The sequence below is a fragment of the Lygodium microphyllum genome, chromosome 6 (assembly GCF_053477565.2).
Source record: "Lygodium microphyllum isolate KBCC chromosome 6, Lygodium_microphyllum_v1.1.10, whole genome shotgun sequence".
Lineage (NCBI taxonomy): Eukaryota > Viridiplantae > Streptophyta > Polypodiopsida > Schizaeales > Lygodiaceae > Lygodium > Lygodium microphyllum.
Genome location: NC_141140.1, coordinates 153,574,161 through 153,588,888, shown reverse-complemented (window position 1 = coordinate 153,588,888; position 14,728 = coordinate 153,574,161). Strand labels below are relative to the sequence as shown.

Below are 14,728 nucleotides of genomic sequence, written 5' to 3'. Positions count from 1 at the left end.
AATCCCCCAAGTACCCGACATCAATACCTAAGAATACAGACATCCCAAGGGTAGGTTTGCTATTTATGATAGCAAGGAATTGTTTAAAAACAATAGATATTTTTAATTTGATCAACTATGCTATGATACCACGCGTTATGTGCCTACCTAATAGTTCCCAGGCATCACGTTTTAGTGGTCCATTAGGGAATTATCCTAGACAACTTCGCCTAGCACTCGTGAGAATGCATGGGGTCTATTATCTAGGTTTCCCAAAGTCCACCCTATGATGGAAGGTACCGGCCATCCCCAAGAGGATCAATCTGCAAGTTCGTGGTCCTAATTTGACAACTGAGGTCTCGATGGATAAGTTAGCTCCATCGAAGGTATCCCATAAGGGATTCTCATTCGACTGGAGTGATCGTAGTTATCCTTGGTTCATGCAGTGCAACACTTTTTTCTAGCAACTGGTTAGGATTTAGGGAACCTTAACAGAGTTCTGGCACTGTTGCAACACCTTTCCCCTAAGATAATTATTGATCAAGGTTTTAAGACTTAACCCTAGGTAAGCCAATGCTCGGGTCTACCTAAATTTTCCTAATTAATGTTTCATGCAATCTCTTGAGAAAAGCTCATAGCTTACCAGGACCACCCTATCCGCATGACGGATCCATCAGGGATCTTGCCCATTCGCTTCCCAGAAATGTTTTTCTTTAGTTTTCTAATTATCTATCACATTAAGTTATGACATATGAAAGTAGGACGGATCCATCAAGGATCTTGCCCACCCGCTTCCCAGAAATGGTTTTCTTTAGTTTTCTAATTACCTATCACATTAAGTTATGACATATGAAAGTAGCTTCGTTAATTAACCTGTTATCATAAGTTCCTTCATGTAATTTTACGGCATAACACAAAGATAGAGAAAACAATCTTTTAACAAAACATATTTATTTATTATTTTGTAAAGTTACTTACAATGACTTTTCCCTTCTGCCTATGCAAAAGATAAACTTATGCCGTGGGGGAGGCATAACACAATCTTTTCTTTTATTATCATTATTACATATTTATAATTAGATCTAACTGTTGCAAACATAATAAACACTACAAGATATAGGCCTTATACAGACGTTAAACGTGACGAAAATGTAAATAACAAAATTTGCCCCCGTCGTTGCAAAAAGCGTTGTTATTGGCGATGCCATAGAATAGTCGGTATCATCATCGATATCAGCGTCGTTATTGGCATCGGTATCAACGTCGCATCGCATTTGCGACACTGATACCGACGCCAATAACGACACTGATACCGATGCTCTGCAACGCTAATAACGAAGCCAATAATGATGCGAGCAGTAAATTTGCAATGCTAATAGGGACAGTAACAGTGAATTTTTTTTTTGTGGCAGGGCAGCTTGAACTGTGTGCTTTATTTTGGCCATACAAAATAGTTTATGCACTATGTACAATGCTCGTGTAAACAAAAACAAAGTATACTGAAATCATAACACTGATACATGAAATAAATACATGATCGCATAATGAAAGCGACTGGTACAATCATGACAATATATCACTACTACGTAGAAAATGTCTACACAGATCAGGCGACCAAAAAAGAAAGGTGTATGAGCTCTAGGGATCCAAGGGGGAGCTACATATCCTTGCCATCCAAAAGCTCATCCCGTCGCAAAGGAGCATGGAATGGACTCTGCAAAAAAAGAAACAACAACACATCAATCCACCATACAATAATGCATTCTAATTAAACATGGTAACTACGGATAAGAAAGATGAGTGACTTACAGGGCTGCCGCATCTATACAGTCGGTCGATCAATGTAGTGAGACTGTATCTCTTTGTATATCGAGTCTCAAGGCCGGTCAGATCGCGATTTGTAATGGAGTACTGCAAAGAAAACAAAATACTAACTGTTAGAAACATGATTGTCAGTACAAAGGATATTGCAAAAAAATAAACAAGAAAAACAAAATAAAAACTTACAAAGTTCTCCAGATATGTCCTGTGGCCCGCCACTCCCAAGATGATGGACCACTCCGGCCTCTAGTCCTATCCTCACCGACTCGCGCTGTTGACTCCAACCTCCTGGAGAATCTATAGCCTCCTCCCTCAGTCGGCGCCAGTCGTCCGCGTCTTGCCACTCGGGCTTTGCAGCCGCACTCTTGAGTGCCTTGCGTGCGTCCGATTGTCTGTGTGACATATATGCACGCATGCAATCTTTCATCTAGCCCATAGAAAATCTATCTACTGAGGTTGGAACCAGAAACTCCTTATACAAGGATGCTACTATGTAGTCCTTGCTCTCCTCCGGTATGTTCTTCCAATGATCTAAGACGTTGTGTCGAAAAACTTGTTGGCACAACTCTCTCATACGAGCCATCACCCTCCTCCCCTCATCATTCATGATGATGGCTCCCGACCTAGGCTCCCGACCTATCATCGACTAGATAGGCATATCCCCCTAGGGTATGCCTAAGATGGGTCCTCTCCCACCCACGTCCACACTCTTGGGCATATCCAAGAGACCCGTGTGCATCCGGCGTACCGACCGTTGTCGTGATGCTGCGCATCTGAGCCGTGAACACCTCCATTTTTGTTGTGCATTTGTGTTAATTTCTGCGTGTGATTCATTGTTTGTGTGGCGCATTTTAATAAACTACATTCAATGTATGTATATATTCCCTTAAATGTATTGCATATTCGATGCTTGTAATAGGAAGGAAAACCTATCCTACCCTTTGTAGACCGTCCTGTTCGTGGGAGCATCCGAGACTTGGGGCAAGCTTAGAATGAGTCCTTCACTGAACCAGATGGTAATCAGGATTCTAGTGATAAGGTCCCTGATTTTGTTGAGACTATGATATACTGTCCAAACGAGGCCGTTCATATGGTTGGTCGCTATGCATCGAAGGAGGAATGGATACATATGGAAACATCCAAGGATTTCTTATCAATAAAGATTTTAAAGCACACATTACAATTTGGGACTTCAAAAGAAAGAGATCAAGGGGACAAGTGTGTTATGAATAACATACTTCAGTTTATTCAAACATTTGTTTGCAGAAACATACACGTGTGAAAACAACAATGAATCAAGGTTTGCTACCCATGTTTATGGAAGAAATCTCATCTTTCTTAAAGAAGGATTTGAATGGCGAAAGGGGGGGGGGAAAGTTCATTGAATCCAGGACCTCCCCGTGCTCGAAATGGGAGAGCTATTTTTGAAATGGCGGTTGTTATTCTTGGAAAAGGAGGGCATTCGGGAGGATTCTGCGGAGGATAAGAGAGAGGGAGTGGAACGCATCACTGTGGTTCGGAGGGATCAGTGTGAAATGGATTGATTTTTTTTGCCTGGTTTTTGGAAAACACAGAGAGGGAGCTCTAAATCGGGAACCGTGTGCTGAAACCTGTGTAGGAGGGAGGCGGAAGGAACAGTTCCAGTGTCGAATCTTCAGCGCAACACCCACAAGATATGCTAGAAGTTAACCTCCTTCAAGAAGAATCGCCTTGCCATTGACAGGAGTGGCAATTCAATGGATTTGCACCAGCAACGGATAAAGGAAGGAGCCTTTCAGTGGCCGTCTCAAGTTTAACCAGCAATGCTTACAAAATTGTTATGCTTCAGCAGTCGGGTGCTGTACTTGGATGTAGAGTTGCATAAGCGTGTGATGGACTAGGATCCGGCAATTAAGGTAGTTGCAGAAGCCGCCAGTCTGCAGGAACTTTGGAGCTCATGCCTCGGATCCTGCTGAAAAGGACCGATTGAAGTTTCTGACTTGGCCTCGACAAGGATGAGTATCAGCAATGGATAACCATCAATTTCCCCACAGCTGGATTACTTGAAGTTTACACGCCGAGGTTTCTTCCACCTTTCCGACCATCATCTTCTGAAAGGCCCCCTCAGGTTTAGGGCTTTGGCGTCCTTTAACAGCCAAGGGCGGGCAGCTGAAGACGACAGAAGTGGATTCATCAGGAAGAAGCTTGCAGTTTTTGTATCCGGCGGTGATTCAAATTTCCAGACACTTCATAAGGCCGCATTGGAGGACACAATCTATGTAGACATCGTTGCCGTAGTCTCTGATAAGCCAGCTTGTAAAGCCTGTGATTACGCTAGAAGCAATAACATTCTAGTTCTTGAATATCCAAAGAATAGTTTTGCACCAGCTGGGCTCTCCCCCGTTGAGCTTGTATCTGCTCTCAGGCAGTTTGAAGTTGATTTTGTGCTGTTGGCGGGATACCTAAAATTACTACCTGGAGAACTTATTAAGGCATACTCAGTTCCAATTTCTGCTTAGCAACATGCTAAGATGAAGAAGAGCCTCACACATGTTGAGCGAACAAAATCCTGTGAAAGTACTCTGCAACATCATGGAGATTTGAAAGTGTGTTAGGGTGGACACATCAACAGCAAAGTATTGTGGAGCCTTGATTGAGATTTGAGTGACATAATTCGCATTTTGTAACTGGTGTACTGTGATAATGTATGGAGCAGAGACATCAGTAACGATGTTTAGGTCTTCTTCCATCTCTATTGTTTAATGGAATATATGCAGTCTGTGTTCTTTGGCCTTTACTTGGTGCCCTGAAAAGCTAGCTCTTATGCCTTATTGTGAAGCAGTGGTCAGATTGTCATACTTTGACATTTATTTTGACTCTTCTCTTGTAAAGTACTTGACAAGCATTATAGTGATCTTTGGCGTCAAATATTGAGACTTTCTTGTTAGCCTCATTTCTTGCTGTACCTTGAACCCAGTGTTCTGCAGCTCTTGCACGATCTCTTTGACATTTCTGGTGAACCCGACGTGAAAGCGCTGCGACATCAGCAAGATGGGAGACTCGCAAGAAGAGATGACAGATGATAATGTCATGAAGAACCTGTTTCAGTCATTTACCATGTATATGCAGCAGCAAGTTCATGCCAAACGAGACAATGATGCTATGGATGCTTTGAAAGCTGTCCAACAGGAGATGAAGCAGTTTAATGGTCAGCAAGTGTCAACTTACCTGCATTTATATGAAGAAAAGATGAAGTTTTTTTGTGTTTCTCAAGATGTTTGGAGCCGCTACTTCTTGCGGATCGTGGTGCGCGCTCTTGAAGGGCGAATTGCAGAAATTCAAGAGGCACATGCAGGTTGGGCTGAATTTAAAAAGGCATTAAAAGATGAATATTTCCTGGAAGATACAGGTCTTATGAATCGCAGGAATTTTTTAACATGGGTTTCTATGCCTAATAAGGGACTTTCTGTTACTGCTCTTTTGCGAGAGTTTGAAAGCCGTTATGATCAGTTGGATGGGACTGAACAGCAAGCTTTGGAGATGCAAAAAGTGGAGTTGTTTTTGCAAGCTGCAGATGCTGATTTGCAGGAAAAGTTGGATGATCTTTTGGAAGATCAAGCTACTGATTCAGGTTTAAAGACTGAGTGGAGACATGTCATTGATGCTGTGAATGCTCTTGTCAAGAAGCAGCGCAGGAGAGTCAGATTGCATCGAAACACAGGATCAGTTCCTGAAAAATCCTTGGAGACTTCTTCTTCTACCCCTGCTACTTCTTTGCCTAAGCCTACTCTTCCTGCTGTGAATCCACCAATACCTGCTGCTCCAGTGTCCTTATCTGTAGATGATGTTATTAAAGGCTTGGCGGATTTGACAATTGAAGCAGTCAAAGCTGAAGTTGGTAAGTTAAAGGAGCAACTTATGTCAGTACCTGCTGTAGCACCTGCTCCAGTGACTGCTTTTCCAGCTGGTCAAAGAAAAGGGCGACGATGTATTTGGTGTGATAGTACAGAGCACCAACACTGCAGAGATTGTGATGCTTTTCAGGAAGCACGTAGGAAGAATGTAGTGTTCTGGGGACAAGATGGAAAGATATGGCTGACAGAGACTGGCGCTCCTCTTGACACGAACTTCGGTAAGGGAGGTATGAAGAAGCTTGTTGATGATATGGCTGCGCGATCAGCTTATGTGAGTGTTAGAGGAGATGCTTCAGCTTTTGGAGTCCAGCTTGAGCAGAAATCTGATGGAGACTCTGCTTTATGGTCTTCGGCCTTGGAGATAGCGAGAAGAGGGAAAGTTCAAACTTCTACTATGACTTGTGTGGGCTCTAGCATCCGAGGAGAAACAGGATGGGATTCTCCTGTTGACAGGTATTCTATTTTTGCTTATATGGCTAAAATGCAGGGTTTAGATGCCATGGTTGAGGAAAAGAGAAGAAGAGATGAGGAGGGTCCTAGCTCCTCCAAAAAGACTAGAGGGGGTGACTTTGTTTCACCACCTATTTCAGCTCCACCTATGTCAAATTCTCCAACCCAAACAGGTTCCGATCAGCCAATGGAAGACAAGCAGAAGGAAAAGAGGCAATCAAGAAAAGAGCCAGGATTCAAGCTCTTGTCAGACCTTGATATGCAAACGGATATGAGTAAGATTTTTCATGAAAGAATTTTGAATAGTGAAGTCACTTTTACTGTTGGAGAGGCTCTTGGGATTGCTAGAAGAGAAATACAGGATCAGATGCAGGATCTTTTGCGAAGGAAACGACATGCGATGGAAGGACCTGCTTTACAGGGATTGTGGCATGGAGCTCTTGGGGAAGAGCATGATGATGCAGTGATGGTTGAGAATGCTTCTGTTAATCCGCAATTAGAGAAAATAGTGCAGCCTATGCAGTATGAAGATGATGAGACCCCTATTCTTATTCCTCGTAGCCATTTTTCACGAAGTCATTGGGCTAGAGCAACCACTGAGACAGTGGTAAGGATTGGAGAGAAACAAATTCCCTTGATTGCTTTAGTTGATCATGGTTCTGAGATTAATCTTATTGCTCGAGGTGTTTATGAGAGTGGCAAGTGGCCTATGGATGCAGAGCATGGCTGGCGCATGAGAGCCGCCAATAATACTTCTGGTGATATGTATGCTGCTTGTCCGAGTATTAGAATTTCTATTGGTAATGTTGAAGAGGATTATCATTGCTTTGTTCAGGATTCATGCTCTTATCCGATTATTCTTGGACAGCCTTTCATTACAGAAGCAAGAATGGAAACAAAAGTGATGGATGATGGATCAGCTTATGCGCGGATACGCAGTAAAGATGGTATGCGAGCTGTTCAGTTTATGACTGTTGGGGTAAATCATCCGAGAAACAGGGACTCCTTGCGTGAGGCACCACTACCTGCGAAGGAGTTGGATTTTCATTAGGTACCGCTGTCTTGCGAGACGCCAGTGGTACGGAGCGGAGAAAAGAGGAGATCTCGCCTCCTGGCAGTCAGTCTTTCTCCAATAACTTTGTTGGATTTACTTCAGATAGTTCGGTAAGTTATCAGAAAATTTCAGATTTGCCTAGAGCTGCCAGGCAGTACATTGGTCGTAAGGAGAAAGAGTTGAAGAATGCAGGTATTTTGCAAGCAGAAGAGCATGTGGATGGATTGTATGAAGGGATGTCTTATGCAGATACATTGTTTGAGATGAGAGCAATGCTGAAAACTGATGCATGCAAGGGTTCAAAGATCATACCTGTGCAAACCTTGGATATGTTTCAGGAAATTTCTGGTTTTATGCTGCAAACAGAGTTAGAGACTGAGAAAACTCAGCAAACTGAATTTATGGCTGATCTTGATCAGCTAACAGAATTGCAGAAGGCTGAAATTTTTCAGCCAACAGAGTTGAATGCAGAAAAATTTCTGCATACAGAGTTTCAGGCTGCACCCATGCAGTCCATAGAGCTAAAGGCTGAAATTTTTCAGCCAACAGAGTTGAATGCAGAAAAATTTCTGCATACAGAGTTTCAGACTGCACCCATGCAGTCCATAGAGCTAAAGGCTGAAATTTTTCAGCCAACAAAGTTGAAAGATGCTGAAAATTTGCAGAAATTGCAGCAAAGGAAAGAATGCTTGAATGATGCCAAGGTTGACACGAAGTATAAAACAGTTGATAAGAAGGTTAAGCCGGTTGCAGGCCCGCTTCCTTCTGATAGTGATGAGCAGATTGAAAAAGCTATGAAGCAGCCTATGTTGAGGGATCCTGCAAATATTGGACATAAGTTTACAGCTGAAACTCTTGCAGAATTGAAGATTGGAAATGAAGATTTTTTACTTCCAGTGGAAAAAGAATGTTTTAGAGAGATGCTTGGACGTCATGGTAAGGCATTTGCTTTCTTTCCACATGAAATTGGCTGCATTAGTCCCGAATTGGTAGCACCTATGGTTATCTTCACTGTTCCTCATGTACCATGGAATATACGTCCTATACCTGTGCCTAAAGCACACTTGCCAAAGCTGATAGAGTTGCTGAATGAGAAGATTAAAATGGGGATTCTGGAGCCCTCTTCTGCACCCTATTCTAACAGGTGGTTTACTGTACCAAAGAAGAATGGTACTTTGAGATTCATTCAGGATATGCAGCCCGTGAACAAAGTGACAATCAGGAATGTGGGTACAGGTCCAGTTGTGGATGAATTTGCTGAGGCTTTTGCAGGACGAGCCATCTATTCACTAGGTGACTTGTATTCAGGTTATGATCAGTTTCAGCTTGCCCTGAAAAGCTAGCTCTTATGCCTTATTGTGAAGCAGTGGTCAGATTGTCATACTTTGACATTTATTTTGACTCTTCTCTTGTAAAGTACTTGACAAGCATTATAGTGATCTTTGGCGTCAAATATTGAGACTTTCTTGTTAGCCTCATTTCTTGCTGTACCTTGAACCCAGTGTTCTGCAGCTCTTGCACGATCTCTTTGACACCGTGGTAATATCTATCAAAGTGGCACCCATAGGTGTGCCACCTGCAGACAGCTGAGCAAAAGCCGGAGTAACTGGAGTAGATGTCCCCACAGGTGTGACAAATCTTGGAGGTGACGCAACTCCAGCAGAACAACAAGACGGAGACACCGCGTCCGTGCCTCCACAGCATCTACCTGAGCCTAAGCCATGCTCCCTGGAACCGCCATGAGAGTGAGGAATTGCACCTGTATCCCGTGCTGAACACAAGCTCACTCCCTCCATATCTTTGCAGCATCCCCCTGACCCTGAAGCACTCCCTCCCTCTGGCCCAAGTCGAAGCTGAAGCATCCGATCGCGCCGAAGTAGATCTAGCAGAGCAGCCTGACGATGTCCGAGACAGCTCTTGGTCTGCCATGTCTCTGAATCTTGCGATCTGATCTGGAGACATGCGTGTGAAGATATCCTGCAACTCCTCATAGCTCATCCCTTGACTCATCCTGAAAATGTCACCTACACAGACAAAAAATGATGTTAGCATAATCAATTTAAATCATACAAAGCACGGTAATATAAATCGTAAAAAAATGATCTCACTTAAAATGCATATCTTATGTACCCTTATAAGTGATTAGTCAACGAATTGAGTAAGTGGATGCTCCAAGTATGAAGTATCCTATGGTCCCATGTCAATCTCCTGACACAACTCCGCATATACTGGAAGGTTGATAGACATGTCACCACAAAAGGATGAGTCCACCTCGTTCTCAAAGAATTCTTGGACTCCTGTATTTCCATCATTGTTAGCCGATGCTGGCTCCAAGCTTTCGGTGGCCTCCATCCCTTGCAATATCGACCCCTCTATTTGCATATTGTCCTCATCTATGCTCGAAACATTGCTTTGATCATATACTCTTGCACTTCGGGGAGCTGAAGGTATAACATACCACCATCGAGGTTGTTAGGGGTTTGGATAGAAGATTACATGTTCACAAACAAGTACAAGAGAGTTTAAACTATTGTGACATATACCATATTGTAATACAATTAACAAACAAATGAGTTCATGTACATGTTCACAATGGGCCGACAACACAAAGGTATCGCGCAAATCCGTCCATTTTTTTTTAGGAATCTATTTCGAGAAATCCAGATGGACCTCGTCGAACTGTTGCTCCAGTTCCTTCAAGTACCACTTTGAACCACTGCACATCGAATAGTATCATGGAGAAGCTACGGTAATCCACCGTGATAATATTTTGCAAGTTTTCAAAATACTCCATCTCATCTATAACCGTGTTTGGATCTGTTGCTCGTCGCCGGCTCTCCTGCTCAAACCTTGCCATGATACCATAGTCCATTTTGGAGCGCATTTTGTCAATACACTCCACGCAAAAATGCCGTCCGTGTGACCATGCTGCACTATATATTTTGTACTGTACATTGAAATACTCAAATTAGATATCGCATATAAAATATAGATACGACAAATCCTAAACACCTCATCACCTTTGGACTCTTTGGACTATATCCCCTTGAGAATTCCCACTCCTCCATTGAGACCTCTGCCTCTTCGCAAGACGTTGCGGTCAAAGCTCCATGCAACCATCGCGTTGACATGAACCATGGCATCTCCTCCATGTCCTCGGGATATCGAATTGGTCGATGATGCGTACTACGTCGAAATTCAGATCGTGCTTTCTCTCGATCTTGCCTAGCGATCTAGTACTTGGTGAGCCACGTCTCCATAGAGGCATGGTGCAATATACAAAAGTGATTCACCTTCTCCTCCATTGCAGCATCCATTCTTTTTTCTACCCCATTTCCAACCACCACATCTCCATTCAGTCTATCATTGTCCTTCAGCGACCATAGCATTTTGTTATCTGGATCCACCGTTGGTAGCCATTGTCAAATATGCACTAGCGCCTCAGACAACAACCAACCTTTAGCCATGCTACCTTCTAACCGAGCTCGTTGTTGCACAAAGCCTTTCAGGGTTTTCGTAAAGCACTCCAAGAAGAACATCCATCGCATATGAACAGGTCCAACAATCTCCACTTCATCTACAAGATGCACAAGAAGGTGCATTTGTATCGTGAGCATGTTGGTAGGCAAGTATTTCTCAAAGAGACAGACCGTCTCCACTACTCCCCACGTTGCTGATTCAATAGAGGACATCTTAATCTCCTTCTGTGAGATCCATTTCACCAAAGTCGACAAACTATAAATGGCGCTGCGTATTTCTAGAGTATGGCATCCTACGATCGCGATCGGTAGTACAAACAGCCACAAATGAGAAAGCATTATGAACAATGGCTACACTCCAAATAGCAAAATGTGCACGACAATTACAATCCATTTGTAGTACAAACCTGACATATCTTATGCCAATCATGGGATTTTAGCCCTGATAATTGGTCGTCTTTAGAAAATGCAGACCTAAGAGAATGCATCATACCCATCGGAGTGCGGATAGACTTAACTACTTGCTTCACAATGCGCTCTTCTTAGTGGAAAAAACCTAAGGAGCATGAGGTAGCTACATGCGACCATCAGCACTCGACTGCAGCCAAAGCGCCTCCATCTTGCCTACCTCCTTCAAATCCATTCGTGCCCCTATAGTGTCTCTCTTTCCTATGATGTGGTCCCATAGCAAGCTGCCCACATTCTTGAAAATCTGTATGGGATCCAACAAGTGGTTGACCTGTAAGTGGGTCCAATATGGCAACTCATAGAAAACTCAGAATCGTTGCATTCTGTTTGGATGTGACTCCGCGTGGACCATTTTTAGCTCATACTAGCTTGCGGCATTCATACGTGTTAGAGGTTGTCCAAGAAAACCTTCCCTGAGTTCATGACCCTCTGGCAAGAAAGCGGCATGTCCTTGATATACCATCTTCTTCATGGTTCGTGACCTTTAGGAGTCTAACTATGGCCCGCACAATGGACATGCATGATAACCTGAGGTAACCAGACCTGTTCCAATACCATGACGTAGTGAATACAAGCTTGAACGAGATAAAATATAGATATTACCAACGAGAACGGAAGCCTATTTACCTGAGCACTCTCCAAATCCTGGAAAGTGATGCATCGTCCACATGAGAATGGCTCGAATATTGGCAGACCGTTGACCATGGCGCTTGCTCATATCTTGCACGGTGACCCCCTCCTCCCACAAAATCTTAAGCTCATCGACTAATGGACGAAGATACACATCCATATTTTTTACTTTGTAGCGACCGGAGATGAGTAAGCTAAGGATGAGATGTCCTTTCTTCATAGAAAGCCATGAAGGGATATTGTAGTTGACAAGGACTATAGGCCACACACTGTAAGAAGTTGAGCGCAGACCGAATGGGTTCAAGCCATCCATTGCAAGACCGAGCCGAAGATTCCTTGGCTCTTAGGCAAAGCCTAGAAAGGTAGAGTCAATGTGGCTCCATGCGCGTGAATCTGCTGATATTCGTTGAACTCCATTCGTGGACCTATTCTGTGCATGCCATGTTGTCAAGCTCGCCATGCCGGACGTACGAAACATGTGGTTTATGCGGGGGATAAACGAAAAGTGTCTGAGAACTTTTTGAGAGATGGTTTGTCCTTGCAAGTTCTATCGATACCTGTGAGCACCACACTTTGGACATGTCTCCATAGTCTCGTATTCTCCTCGAAATAGTATGCAATCATTGATACATGCATGGATGTTGTTGTAGTCCATGCCAAGCTTTCGTAAAACATGTCGTGCATCATCGCGAGACTTAGGCATGGTATTTGCAGGTGGTAATAAATGATATTTCAATAACTTGAAAAAAAATCATAAAACACCTTGAAAAAGCACAAAATTTTTTACTAATAGTGCTGAAAAGAAATCAACGAAGTGTATGTATAAGATACCTGAACAACTCACTCGCATCGCTCCACCCGTATTTTACTTGCACACTTAAGAGTGCCAGTAGTATCTTCAGGCGAGATACTCGGCACCCATCATATAATGATATGGATGCTTCCTCTCTAAGAAAATTAAAAGTCTTGAGATCCATGGGAATCAATGCATCGATCATTGCCTCCATCTTAGGCTCCAAGATTGTAGGTAGGTCTGGAAGGCTGCTTGTCTCCTCTGGCATTAATGGTATAGATTGGCCTTGCAAGTGGTGGATTGGCTCATGCACTCCATCTATCGCACGCCCACAAACTCTTCTAATTGGCTGCAAAGGGCGCACTCCTCCTTGGGACGAGACGTCACCTCCCTAGATAGAAAATTTGCCAGCCAGACCCAATCTTATTGTATATGGTATTCAATTAGCTTGTGAGTACAATGCATGATTGATATTAACTTTTCTTACCATTTGCTAAAAATCCACAATCGCCTATCAATGATCTCAGATTGAAATTTGCCAAATCGTCGTACGTGTTCTATAGACAATCGACGTTTTCGTCTAATTGCCAGCTTGCATTGAGAGCAAGGACATGGGACATGCTGATTAAGATATGTCTCGCAATCTTGAACAACAGGATCTTCATCATTTTCCATTTTGTCTATGTTACGACAAACAATTTGTTTTTGTTATCATTCTTTTTTTCTTTTTTAAATTGTTATCTTCTCCTTCCATCTCTCTCTTTTTTTTTCTTTCTTAAATTGTTATCCTCTCCTTCCATCTCTCTCTCTTTTTCTACATTACGACTATGATCACGACCATGACTACGACTATGACTACAACCACGAACACGACCACAACCACGAATACGACCATGACCACGACCACGACCACAACCACGACCATGACTATGACCACGAACACCATGACCACAACCACGACCACGGCCATGAGCACAATGACCACGATGACCACGACTATGACTACGACCACGACTATGACTATGACTACCACGACCACGACCATGACCACGACTACCACCATGACCACGACCACGACCACGACCACGACCACGACCACCACGACTACCACGACCACGACTATGACTATGACTACGACTACGAACATGACCATGACTACGACCACGACCACAACTACGATGATGATGACGACGACTACGACTACGACTACGACTACGACCACCACTACGATGACCATGACCACGACTATGAGCATGACCATGACCACGACCACAACGACGACCATGACCACGACCACGACCACGGCGACCACCACTACGACCACGACCATGACCATGACTACGACTACGACTATTTATATAGAGATGAAGAGAGAGACAAGAGTTAGGGAGAGAGTAAAGTTAGAGAAGAAGAGGAGAGAAGTGAGAGAGGTAGACATAGAAATAGAGATATAGAGAGAAAAGAGATAGGGGGAGATAGAAGGATTTAGGGAGAGTATAGGAAGAGAGAAAGAGGGAAGATTGAGGGAGAGAGAAGGGTTGAGAGAAGAGAGAGGAGAAAGAGAGAGAGATCCGACTAGAGAATTTGACACCCATAGTCAACACACCGTGGAAAACACAAGCACAAATTGACATTGAATTATGGCAAGAAAATCCACCACAAAACAATAGTTATAATACTTGAGGTAGGATTTCAAAGTCTTACTTATTTCAATCTGTCATGGATGCCATACTATAGGTAGGTTGCACTCACTAAGAATAGAATTGACGATTCACCTCATCTTCTCTCCATCATCAATAGAATTCTCCTTTACCATTTACAACTCACCCACCTTCTGATCTCCACACTATTGCACACTACAGTCTCTATGAGGGCATGAGATTGGGATCTCTACAGATACCAAAGCATGATCTCTAGCTTGATGGTTGCATATATACTACTACTACTCATGGAATAAACCTTAAAATAGTTATTATGCTCAAATATATGCTTGTTAGAGTAGAAATTTGTTCCTAAGACTATTCTAAGGAAGAAAGAGGGTTAATGATAAAAGAGTGTCCTTCCTTGCAAGTGATTTTATATTATATTTTAAAATTAAAATTGATAGTTGAAGATGAGTTTCCTAAGAGATCTTGTGGTGATGCTATTTTAGTTTTGCGAA

At 43.0% G+C, this 14,728-nt stretch overlaps 1 protein-coding gene across 1 annotated transcript; it reads left to right on the top strand.

Annotated features, from left to right (window-relative positions):
• The first annotated feature begins 3,209 nt into the window (after positions 1-3,209).
• Positions 3,210-4,298, top strand: LOC148035304 (phosphoribosylglycinamide formyltransferase, chloroplastic-like). Its single transcript, XM_087680798.1, has 2 exons — positions 3,210-3,314; positions 3,834-4,298. Exons 1-2 carry the CDS (start codon positions 3,210-3,212, stop codon positions 4,296-4,298), a joined length of 570 nt encoding a protein of 189 aa, XP_087536924.1.
• The last annotated feature ends 10,430 nt before the right edge of the window (positions 4,299-14,728 follow it).